General features: G+C 30.4%; 1 protein-coding gene across 9 annotated transcripts in view; it reads right to left on the reverse strand.

Moving 5' to 3' along the window:
- Positions 1–3428: 3428 nt before the first annotated feature.
- Positions 3429–13857, reverse strand: part of LOC106078699 (uncharacterized) — a 104914-nt gene continuing 94485 nt past the window's right edge. For all 9 annotated transcript variants that reach the window (XM_056044964.1, XM_056044957.1, XM_056044971.1 and 6 more), the window contains 3 exons: positions 13252–13494; positions 9035–9212; positions 3429–8743 (listed from right to left, as the gene is read on the reverse strand). In XM_056044964.1, the coding sequence (XP_055900939.1) occupies positions 8444–8743; positions 9035–9212; positions 13252–13494 (721 nt within the window). In that variant the 3' untranslated portion in view covers positions 3429–8443. The remainder of the gene's footprint in view (positions 8744–9034; positions 9213–13251; positions 13495–13857) is intronic.

Consider the following 13857-nt stretch of genomic DNA (forward strand, 5'->3'; position numbering starts at 1 on the left):
TTTGCTGTCTGTCCAAAACTATAACTTCATAACATTGTGTTTATTTGTTTTCTATTTTGATGTTGAAAAAAAAAATAGTTGGTTTGACTTAAACTAGTATGAAAGCAGTTGACACAATAAGAGTTCTTGTATATTTGAAGCCTTTTATAATCCTTACATTGTATTTTCTCTTTATTTCTTTCCTTTTCATTGTGCTACAAAAATTGGATGATAATCCAAGTTCTACATTATTAAACAAAACAAAACAACAACATTTTGCTCAAAAAAAAAATAGAAGTTAATTTTGTAAAATTATTGGATTAATAACTACTTTATTTAAAAATGAAGTCATTTTGATTTTTATTTACTATACTATGTATACTTATTTCACATATTTATGAGTTTTGTATGCATGGATGAATAAAAAAAAAAATATATTTAGTTCTTTTTTCCTTTAAAAATTTTTTCAGCAATTTATATATATAAAAGCGAAATACTGCTGACAGACTGATTTATTCATTGATCAAGAAATTTATTAAGCTGTTGTACAGATCTGATTGAAATCTTGTACAAAGTTTCCTTTTAATTCCTAGATACTCACTTAAAACAGGTTTTGACAGATTCGCAACCTGACAGCAAGCTTTCTATCAACCCTTTGTATTTTATTTTAGATATTTTCCAATAGGCTGCAGTCTGTATATAAAGCAGTAAAAATAATATCACACAAGTTTTGTATATTTAAATCAATTTGGTTATTTTTCTCTAATTACACTTATTTTAAAAATGCCTCACATCATTTCCGCTTCCTTTTAGATGTGGTCTAAATAAAAAAACAAAACCAGTCCTAATAGCGTTAATAAGATAACAAAAAAAGAGAGAGAGACAGAGAAGGAAAGAGAGAGCGGGCCTTGAAATTTCATTGTAACATAGACACTAATTCTTGGGGTAAAACAGTTAAAATGTGGCCCATTCATTACAATTAAAAAAAAAAAAAGAAGCTATTATAAACAATATAAATTCTGGGAACAAATCAACAGACATAGCCGGTGTATACTGCTAGTATATATATGCTTAAATTGATGTTAAATGAATTAGTCTTTTAGTTTCATTCTACAAAGCATAAAGTTGCATGAAATGACATGGACATTAAAATAGAATATTATTTATTGCAAAAATGATAAATAAACAAAACAACTAAAATCTGTAGGACCCTAAATGTTTTATAATTTATTTTGTAACTAGAAAATGAGGCTCAATGTAAATAATATTTTAAACATCAAGCATTTAATATTTTTAATGGACTAGATGAATGAAAATTTGAATTTAATCATAGAAATAAATGTATTGTGATACTATAAAGCATACTTTTTGTATTTGGTGTTAGAATGTCAAACTAATGCAGCATTTCTCAATCACTGGTACACAGCTTGCAAGAGAGGTTCAAGGCCAGTGATTGTTTTTTAGGAATAAAACATCAGTTGCATTTATTAAGTCAGTTATAATTCCAAATTTGAGAGAGATAAATAAACATTATTAACTTTATATAATTAAGCAATCTAAGCATTAATTTAAGAGATGTCTTTTCACCTAAGTAGGCTTTTCACAGAGATGTTTGCAGAAAATATTTCTATAAGTCTCCTCCCCATTTATGGTTTAATTTCTCTCAAATGAAAGAGTGTCATTTTGGTAACAACAGTCTGGAGTCTTATAAAAAGCAAATTACAAGATGTCTTGCTTAAAGTGAAAAGATAATTTTATAATTATCGAACCTACATCACTTAACTGTCCCTTCTTGATTTTATTTGACCTGTACACTTTTTAGTCAGCCACTCAAAAATGTAGGAAATTATCTGGTGCTGGACATGGACATAACAGGGCTAGTTGGGCAAGAGGGCATGGACATAACAGGACTAGTTGGGCAAGAGAACATAGACATAACAGGGCTAGTTGGGCAGGAGGGCATGGACATAACAGGGCTAGTTGGGCATGGACATAACAGGGCTAGTTGGGCATGGACATAACAGGGCTAGTTGGGCAAGAGGGCATGGACATAACAGGGCTAGTTGGGCAAGAGAGCATGGACATAACAGGGCTAGTTGGGCAGGAGAGCATGGACATAACAGGGCTAGTTGGGCAAGAGAGCATGGACATAACAGGGCTAGTTGGGCAGGAGAGCATGGACATAACAGGGCTAGTTGGGCAGGAGGGCATGAACATAACAGGGCTAGTTGGGCAAGAGGGCATGGACATATTTCTGGTGTGTGGTGGAGGAATGGAAATCAAAAGTAAAAGGTTTTGACAAATTGGATTAATAAATTCATAATAAATATCAATGTATAGGCCCTAGTTAAGGGCTTTGAGTAGACATTTTCTCTCAAGATTGAAAACTTGGTTTCTTTTTATCATCAAATTATTTCTCATCAACTAGATAACTCACTTTTCATTAAAATTCCATTATAATATTCAAATTCAACTATTTGTTGCTACCTTCTAATAGCATAATATTTAATTATTTTTTTTAGGACTTAAATGTATGTCAAGCTATGTAAGAATTCTGTCCCTTTTGAAAGCCAATAGATGTCAGGCATTCTCCGCTGTGCTAGTAAGAGCATGCATGTAGTTTTAGCTGATATGTAATTAATTTAACTGAGTGTAATGGCTACACTGTAAAAAAAAATTAAAGAGTCAAGAAAGTTTGTGTATCATTGATATAACGCCATGTTCCCTTACAAAGCTAATATTTTATAGTGACAGTTAACATCATTTTAGATGATTCTTTTTTGTGTACTTTATTGCTTCTTGTTTAAGAAACAGTCAAATTTTGTTCATACATTACAAGTCTATCATTCATATATACACTGAGATTCAACTTTTTTTTATAGATCTTTCTTTCAAATTGGAGGCATGATGGCTGAGTAGTAAAGTGATTGCCTTCTGAACTTAAGGGTCCCAGGTTTAGGGGATCTTTAGTTGGGGAAAAGTGGTTGGTCATTGTGCTGACCACATAACACCCTTGCTAACCATGGGTCACAGAAACAGATGATCTTTACATCATCTGCCTCATAGATTGAGAACTTTTTCTTCTTTCAAATTGGTTATTTTGAGCTTGTGGTCACTTAAGCACAACAATAGAAAGCTGTTTTTGAAATTACTTTTGACTAATGATGACAAAAGCAGCATTTTAAAACTGAAGATCAGTCCTAATTACTTTTAAAATCTACAAAAGAAAAAAAACAAAAACTAAATTTGGAAACAATTTAAATCATACAATAAAGAAACCAATTGTCACTCAATAGGACTTATCTTTTTTTCAAAGATAAATTTACTTCTAAACAAGTCTGAAACCACATATCTTCTATGTTGGATGTCCTCTTATCACAAACGTTAGCACCCACATACATTGTAAACATAATGAAGAAAACAATAACAAAACAAAAAGAGACTTAACATTTTTTGGCATTTCAAAATCAATATTTTATTGATCTACAGTTTGACAGATGATACTAAGATGGAATTGACATGAACACACTGGCTTAGCATTAGATTAGTTAACAGAAAACATTTCACTATTAGTGTTCTACTAAAATTGAGAGAGATCACATTTAATGTTGAAATGTTTATTGTAGGCCAATCTTTTCAAATAGAAAACAAAACTAATGAACACAGATAACATATTCATTGAAGATCGAATCACATATTACACAGAAGTAAAGCAATAAAAGCTACATTTGGGGACATTTACTATGAAACTGTAAAACTTTTGGAGAGGGAGGAACTAATGTATGGGTGATGTCATCTGACCTAAGCTAATGTCCAGGCTTTCGTCTCATTGTGAGATAGTGTTTCCCAAACTTGTTATCTAACACTTTTTTTTTAGAGATTAATTCATGTGGTGGTTAACTAGTTAATTATTCCAGTAGTTTGTGGAATACCTATTCAGCCTCATTGAACACAAGGGTTCTGCTGAACACAGTTTGGGAAACACTGCTCTAAGAAATGAACCATTGTTGTTATACGACATACTTAGGTACCTTGTAAAATGGAAACATAAAATGTCAAGATGTCTCCTGTTTGTAAGCTGTGAAGCTCAAACCCTGTTATACTGCTGGAATTTAGCCTTGACTATAAATATTACTATAAATATTGTTAGGAAAATTCATGAAATGAAAGAGGCATGTACAAAAAGATGAAATACCAGACAGCTTGACCTAAATCATCAATATCTACTGCAATAGAGAGATAGGAACTAAACACAGAAAACATATGCAATTAGCTTGCAAAATCAAAGAGCTTCATTTTAGCTTCTACTTATACATACAAATGTCATCTCTAAGCCTTCAGTAAAACACAAGATCACAAAGTACCACTTCTGAGATGAGAGATCTCAAACAGATCACTTTAAGCAGATGAGCTTTTAGAATGCCCTAATGAGAACAGGCATACAATTGGTGCTATCTGTGCACTTCTTGTCCTGGAAGACAATCTTTGGTGTCATACAAAATATAATATTTTATTGCCCAGCAATACAAAAAGAAAGAAAAAAAAATAAGGACATCTAGAAAAGAAGTTGGCAAAATCAATTGACTAAAGAACACAAAACCAGGTAATTAAATTTCAAGAAAAAAGAAATGGAACAAATAAAAACAATACTAGAGTAAGATTTTTAGGGTTTTAAGACCTAACATATAGCAAAAGATTGTCTTCAAATAATAGACATGTTTAAATCTTAATCTCAAACAGACCTACAAAAATTTACATTTCCTCAAACAAAAATGTACACATATACATGCTATATGCAGATAATCTTTGTAACACTTATGAATAAGAATACTTTGTGACTTTTACCTTCATAAGAACAAGTCATTCAGAATAAATATCATTGGTAATTACAGGCTTCAATTTACAATGACAACTAGGTTCAAATCAACATGCCATCATGCTCTGCTGCCTCGCAGGAAGCTCCAACTAATACTCATATATAGCTATGAGGCTCATTACAGGCCAAATATATATATATATATATATATATATATATATATATATATATATATATATATATTTATATATATGGTGTGAATATAAACCTTATTAAGATTTTGAAAATTGTAGAAAGAGTTTCCAGTCTTATGACACAATAAAGTACACCTAATATTGGCTAGAAAGTTGAAAACATAAGGAATAAACATTTATCACTTAAATAATTTTAAACAAAGAGTTACTTTATTATTTACAGGTGCTTCTTAAAAAAAGAGATTATTATCCACACATATATATATATATATATATATATATATATATATATATATATATATATATTCATCTAATTGATCATGTTAATTGATGATTTTAAAATGTTGTTGTTTAATTCATTTGCTAGAGCATTCAAGAACTCCATTTCATGCTAAATGGCATTAGGAAATAATTCTTTTATGAGTTAATCTTAACCCAAGGAGCAAAAAATATGTAAAAAAATACTTTAACAATTTTTTTTAAAATAAATATTTTTGAAACTAAAACAACCATTTAAAAACTTATTTAATCACAGTTCATTTAGTCTTAAGTATGATGAAATAGATTGCCTAAAATTATGTTTTTATAATTTGAATAAGGCCTAACTTTTTTGGACATCACTTTAATCAATGCATTGATGGTAGAAACACTTCTATGTTCAATGATATAAAAATGTGCTGCTTTATTTAACAAACAACTTAAGATAATATGGTATATATTTAAGATTTATTTACTTGTTTCTGCATATCTTTATGATAACTACCCCTGTATTATGTTTTATTTGATGCATATTTGTTCATATGAAACATTATGCTTCTCAATAACAACATTTGTTTTTCCAGCATAACATCATTCATTATAAGTTGAATGCAATACACATTATTTCCCAATAAACATCAATAAACATTTATTACATAAACCAACATTTACATTAAGAAAAAAAAGAAAATAATTATTGATCAACAACTGTATATTGCACACTGCTCACAATGTTATACCAAAAGATATATATATATATATATATATAAAGGCTGATTAGCGATTCATTTGTTTAGCAGAGAAAATAAATAAAAAACAAATTGATCCAGTTGTTAAACGTTGGACTGAGCAGTCTATCAGAATAATACAATTTGAACATTTACAAAAGCATATAACAGGGAGGTATTGAAACTTTGAATTTTATACTATGCATTTTAGATATTTAAATATTTTTAACTTTTAATTTAGGGATACAGTCATACAGTTTCTGAAATGCTATTAATAACACTATTTGGTAGGTCTGCTGCAATAATAACCACTCTCAAAAGAATAATGCTATAATGCTAAATAAAAAAGATGCATGATTAAATAACAATTTAATGGGGAATTAAGTAAATAATAACATAGGTATTTACAACAATGATGTCTATTAAAAAAATGATTACTCATGACTAAGCATTTGTTATAGTATGAATAAAGAAAATGTTTTATAAAAATCAATGCAATTAGCTATAGAAACATATATCTGGCATTTAAATGTTAGGGGTGTCAGCTTAGAATTTTTTAAATGAGCTTAATCTCATTTTGTGTGTGTGTGATGATCATTGGAAGTGCATTTTGTTTGTTTAGGAAATGCACATTAACTAAATTAACACAGTAATCTCAAATAGTTTTATGCATCTCAAATAGTTTTATGACTATTATACTAACTTGTTTAATTCTCTACATTTTTTTCAATTTACAAAATATTTTCTTATGGGCATTGATCAAATCATTAGCAAAGGATAAAATAGTTTGCTATCAAATCTTTTAAACTAAGTTTAAACACATTTGAAGTCACTATAATTTATCCTGATCCTTTTCTACAGCATTTTGTTTAGTACAATATACAGCATACTAAGTAAAATAATGCTAGATGTTGGAATGAAGATAGATTACTCAGAACTTCTAGGTCTTATGTAGAAGGTTATCAGAGTTGTGGGACTTTGACAGCAGGCATATATTTTTTAATAGCCACGAGCCTCATCAGACTGTCAATTGTAGCCTACTTGCTTATCACTTAACAGTTGATACTGGATTGAAACACAGTTAACTAATTCAAACAATCAGGCAGAAAGAAAAAGGAAACACAAAGTTGAACAGTTCCTGAATTGTATAAAAAGCTCAACTTGGCAAGAAAGAACATAATTAGGTAATCAAACCTAGTGTCATCAAATTTCCTATGTCAATGATGGAATTTGTTAAATCTACCACAATTATATCCATGGAACCTAACATGCAATAATGAGGATAATAACAATAAATTTAAATGATCAGGAATTTATTTCTTCAAATAACAAACTAATAATGTAAATTAAAACTTACACACTAGAGATTTGCAGACAGAGCTCTTAGTATTAAAGTTTTATTAAGAAAGAACTAAAAAAAAAAAGGTATTTTCACACCACAAAATAAGATATAGATTTTACATCTATAAAATTTAAGTATATACAACTTTATCACAATTATAAAGCTTTAAATTTTTCAAATGCATGAAAAGTGATTCATATTATACATCTATATTTTTTAAACATAATTACATCTCATAAAAAATTAAAAAATTACATCTCATAGTCTCTTGGGAAGTGGGTGTGTAAAGGAGGGGGTAGTTAGTATACCTTTATGGAAAAATAAATGCAAAAATCGATTTATAATTTAAATTAGATTATGCAACTTATTTGACTTTTTAATATGAAACTTTATGCAGTTAGGATGATGGTAATAAAATAATTGTATTTTAGTCTTCTCTATATCATTTTTAATTCACATGCCACTCAAGATTTTTTTAAAAACAATTTTTATTTAAAAGATTCACAATAATTGCATCAGTTTTAACAAATAAAAAGGCTTCATGATCTCATACATTAATATTTCATAAAGTAGGAAAGAGTATAAAACAAATAATGTACAAAATAATAAGAATGTACAGTTGATTAGGAACAGTTATTCCTGTTGAAATACCAGTCTATTTACATAAACACATATAAAAAACTGAGCAACTATTGTCACCTTGATAAAACATGTAATACACTCAAAGATCAACATGGTTCAACATGTTTCATAGCATTAAACAATATTGATAGCAATCATTTGGATGAGTGCTTAATATATGTTTTGATGCCTCAAAAGAGAGAGAATGGTGGACTTGAAGTTCTGTTAGATAAAATAGGCCCTATGGTCTATGTGTTATTTTTTGATGCCTCATTCTTCTCAGAGAGAATGGTGGATTTAAAGTTCTGCCAGATAAAATAGGCCCTATGGTCTATGTGTTATTTTTTGATGCCTCATTCTTCGCTGAGAGAATGGTGGATTTGAAGTTCTGTTAGATAAAATAGGCCCTATGGTCTATGTTTTATTTGTGATTGCTAGTTCAAAATAAATCCTTGAAGTTTTTTTTTTAAAATGTGAATGCCAACCTCACAAGCAGTTTGAATGTCTACTTAACGTAATTGCTAGTCATATGTAAGTAATTAGAGTTTTCTAAATGACCTGTTGGTTTGATTTTACATTCAGCACTGGCTTTACATATGTAGGGCAGACAAAAGTACAAGTAAGCATGCCCATAAAGGTTGAAAGTGCCTCGTGGGCATGAATAGGTCATTATTTCAATTTTCTGCTTCCAGGCCATTTCAGGAGAGTACATTGATGCAATAACTTGCTGATCAGTATCTGCTAAGCCTTGAGCCAATAACTCATTCACTGTATTTCTATATGCAACTATAAATTCAGAAATCACCTACAGAAATGAAATAAATATAAATTTTTAAACATTGACATAGATAAATCTGGGTTAGTCTAGAAAAAGGAATTTAACACTCCATAATGCCTTTATCAAAGGAATTGACAAAAACATAATGCTAACTTCTTTTAAGGTCCTAATTTTGAAAACATTGAAAAAGGTGACTTTGAAGGATTGAAAATTAATTCAAGTTCATACTCCAGATAAACCACACAGAAAAAAAATGCATACTTTAAATATAGACTGTCATTTTACTTTATCTGATGCTATTTCATAGTAAGTTCTTACCTGCTTAACACCCAATACAAAGCCACCAGCTACCCAAACTATGTTTTGTTTGTATATTTCTTTAGGTGTTAATGTTGATAACCATTTTCTAGAGGTCACTTCAGAAAAACCAAGCTTTGATGAATTGAAATCAGCAGGTACTTTTAGAGTAAATGGTGGATCATCCTTTTGTAACCGCCTGAAATATAGCAATTATTAAGTTTAATTTAATAATTTTTGCAAAGTACATTTTAGATAGTAAAAAAAATTGCCACTACATCTAATAGTCTTTTGGGAAAAGGGGGGGATTAGTATACTTTTGTAGAGAAATAAATGTAAAAATTAATTTATAATTAAAATTACATGATGCAACTTATTTGGATTTTTAATATGACATTTCAGGTATTTCTTTCTCTATATCATTTTTAAATTCAGATGCCACTCAATATTTTTTTAAGAACAATTTTAGTTTAAATGATTCACAATAAATGCATCAGTTTTAACAAATGAAAAGGTTTCATGATTTCATACTAGGAAATTTATTCAAGGGAATTTAGTATGAGCTTTGTAAAAATAATAAGAATGTTTAGTTGATTAGGCACTTGGCTGGCACAGTGGTTAGTGAATTGGTTTGAGCCCTTGAGTTCAAATTCAAGTCTTACAACTTTTTTAAAAATGCATTTAAAAAGCATCTATGGTAACATTTATCCAATACCCCATTCCACCCCCCTTCCCAACTGGTCCAGACAAGTGATAGGATCATTGTGTATTGAGAAAGCTAAAAGCATGAAATTGAGTTAAAAATAATTCTAATTACACAGTTTGGAACTCACTCCCCAATGAACTCAGACAGACAATATGCTTCACTACATTCAAGAAGAGCATTAAGACCTATCTGTTCAAAACTTTTTTTTTTAGATTAGTTTGTCATTTTTAATTCTTGTATTTATGTTAGTATTGTTATCTCTCATTATCTCTCTCTCCCCCCCTCCTCTCTCTCTCCCCCTCCCACTGTATATATATATATATATATATATATATATATATATATATATATATGTATATATTTGTAATATATACCATCTACACTAATATTTAAAGAACATGGAACTCTAATTCTCTTCAGGTGGACTAAACAATGAAATGGAATTAAAACCTTAAATAAAAACCTCAGGTGTATTGTGTAATCAAGCTGTCTTCTTGTCCATCAAACAATAATGTAAATAAATGAGTGTCATTACATTATTTAACATGTGGCACTATTATAGAATGTTGTCTATAATACGAAGACCTTTACATTATTTATGTGTGCTACAATAAAACGGGAAATAATCAAAAAGAAAAGAGCATTTATGAGTGGCGATGGACAGACAAGGAAAATTGCTCAACGAAATCTTAACGTCGTTCTTGAGGAAGGGAGGAGAAACTACCGCACCAAGCAGGAAGACTCAATTAATACAAGTGACATGAGACAGGCGTGGGGCATCATGAACAAAATGGCAGGAGCACAAGTCAAAATTAAAAATAATCTTGCTACATGAGACGAAAAAGCATTGGCCAATGAGTTAAATGATTTCTATTGTCGCTTCAACATGAAAGATTTTAATTATCTAAGACTCAAAGCCCTTGAAGATGTCAATGTTAACAACTGTTTAGAATTAGCGATTACTAAAGAGCAAGTTTGTAACATTTTCAAAAACGTCAACCCAATGAAAGCTGGTGGGCCTGATGGAATAAAAGGGCGAATCTTAAAAGAATGTGCTGAACAACTAGCTGAACCTTTGCAAGACATTTTTTCTACTTCATTACTAAACCATGAGATACCACCTGTGTGGAGGTCATCTATAATTGTACCTGTGCCAAAGGTTTCCAAACCGAAGGAAATGAATGACTATAGACCTGTTTCACTTACTTTCATTGTGTCTAAATGTTTAGAAAAATTGGTTAAAATGTTTCTTCTGAATGATCTTTGTAATAAGTTAGACCCTTTACAATTTGCTTACCAAAAGGGTAAAGGTGTAGACGATGCCATCCTAAATATTTTAAACTGTGTCTACAAACATCTGGACTTACCGAACACTTATGTAAGATTGTTCTTTATTGATTTCTCATCAGCTTTTAACACTATACAACTTCATTTACTCATTGAAAAGATGAAAGCGTTGCAGATTAGTCCATACATAATACTATGGGCTAATGAATTTTTGACCCAGAGAGCTCAGAGGGTTAGGGTAAACAATGTTATATCTAATGAACGCATAGTTAACACAGGGGCGCCCCAGGGGGCTGTGACATCGCCATTGTGGCTCATTTTGTACACCAATGATTTTCAATCTGATAGTTCTTGTTGCTCCTTCACAAAATTCGCTGATGATGCGGCTCTTCTTGCCCTGCTCTCAGAGAGCTCAGACGTAAATGAGTATTTCAAAGAAATAGAACACATTGAAGAATACTGTAAAGATAATTTTTTATTATTAAATGTAAAAAAAAAACAAAGAAATGATAATCGATTTTCGTAGGGACAAGAAGGAAAATGATATTGTTTCTGTAGCTGGAGAGACTATTGAAATTGTGCAAACCTTTAAATACCTTGGTACTATCCCAGACAATAAACTAAATTTTACTGTAAATACTGATTATATCAGCAAAAAAGGGCAGCAAAGATTATGATTACTAAGAAAACTGTCCTCGTTTAATGTTAGCGAAAAGGCCTTGGCTATGTTTTATCACGCTCACATCTGCAATATTTTAAGTTTCAATATCACTGCCTGGTATGGCAATCTGAGCATTAAAAATAAAAATAAACTTTATAGAATCCTAAATGCTGATGGCAAAATCATTGGCAAAAAACAAACCCCATTTGGGCAGTTGCTTGAGACAAACATCTATAAAAAAGCTAACAAGATCCTCGAAATAAAGAATCACCCTTTGTGTCAGGACTTTGTGATTTTACCATCACAAAAGAGATACAAGACACCGATAGCAAAGACAAACAGACACAAACACTCTTTTGTTCCCCTGGCAATCAAATCATTAAATAAGAACAATCTGGTATAAACTTTGTCACATGTAAATTATGAGTGAGTCTGGTGTGAATGTACACTTTGGTTTCTTATAGTTATAATGTTTTTTTGTTTGGTGTAATGCACAAATTGTAAGACAAATTTCCTTACGGATAATAAAGATTATTATTATTACAGTATGAGATGGATGATGAGTTCTAGTTTCACTAGGAAAGGTAAATATGCCATCATTTAATGAATTGTCGCTGAAAGTTAGAGATCAATAAAATGAATCATTGGGAAAAAAGTTTTCTTTAACAGAGTAAAAACAATATACATTCACAAGAAGCCTTGAAATTAAAAAAAAAAAATTTCATTTCCTTTTTTTAATATAAATGAATAAAACTTAAAAGAACATAGCGAAGATTAAATTTTTTTTTAACAGAACTTAATAAAACATTTTTTTTTAGATTATTTAAAATGGTCTTAATTTTGGGATCTTTGGGGGCCTCTGAGTCCACCCAGCTCTAATGGGGACCTGACATTAGTTGGGGAAAGTAAAGTCTGAAAAGGGAACTTTTTACTTTTTTAGTTTCATTGTTATTAATAACAACGTAAATTTAAAAAAAAGTGCAAGAATATTGCAAGTGGCTGACACTGGCAGCTAGAAGTAAAAGTTAATATCTACAATGTGAAATGTTAATTAGACAATACATTTTTCATTTTTTTCTGTCTACTCCATACAATAAGATTCTCTTCATTAATGCCATTCAACTTATTTCATTTCAAAGAGTTAATTAATGAAGGTTAGGTAAGAGATTGATTCATGAGCTGACAGATTTCATAAAATGTGTCCTCTGCACATTTCTGAAAGTAGAAATACACTTTTTAAAACTAACAACATTTATTTATATTTATTACAGCAGTGTTAATTCAAGACCAATCATCATAGTAAGCCTGAACACAGATTTGTGACATGGCAACCTATGGTCTGAGACCAATAGTTTGTTGCCAAGTCACAGGTCTGGATGTTTGGCCTACTATGATGATTGGTCTTGGTTAATTACACTGAATGTGAAATTCCAGTTATAGCAAGGTGAAGGGAGACAGTTTATATAGTATGGTGCACATCATATAATTAATACTTTGCTAAAATTATAGACAATATAGAATAATAAGTAACAATTTCACTTAAAATTTTTAACAAATAAGAATGCTATGTAGATCTAACTTTACCTGAATAATCCTATATCCATCCAAGCAATATATTTAGTCTTAATGTCCTCCATGTTGACTGCCATTTGAAGTGCATCATATTTGGCGTTCATTGTACATGTGTAATCAGGTGGATAAGAAATTGAAAAACTAGGATTTTGTATGATCTCCTCTACCCTCTTTTTCTGTTGAAAAGCTGGCAGTTGGTCTCTTGATATTTTCACAATCTTTGTAAAACTTTCAGGAAGATGTGCTCGTTTCAGTCTGTAAAATAACACTCTAATTTAAATTTCTTTTGAAGGTCATAGGATAGAAGACTATTATGATACAATTACTAGGAGTTTAGCAGTCAATTCCTGAATAGTATATTAACTTTAAAGTTCGCAGATAAACTGTCTAAAAATACTGTTTCACATATAATCTTTGGAGTTTTGAAAGTGTGCTGTTATCATGTTCTTCATAATTTTGTTTAGCCATCTAGAAACCTTTTTTCTTTTCCTTTGCAAGATAAAGTGGAACATTTGTGAAATGTGAGAATCAAACAAGGATTGCTATAAGCCACATGTATCAAAAACTGTGGTAAGCCATGGATGACATGGATTTAGTTTCTAGAGTAGATATTTAGCT

This window comes from Biomphalaria glabrata, chromosome 1 (assembly GCF_947242115.1).
Source record: "Biomphalaria glabrata chromosome 1, xgBioGlab47.1, whole genome shotgun sequence".
In the NCBI taxonomy this organism is placed as follows: domain Eukaryota; kingdom Metazoa; phylum Mollusca; class Gastropoda; family Planorbidae; genus Biomphalaria; species Biomphalaria glabrata.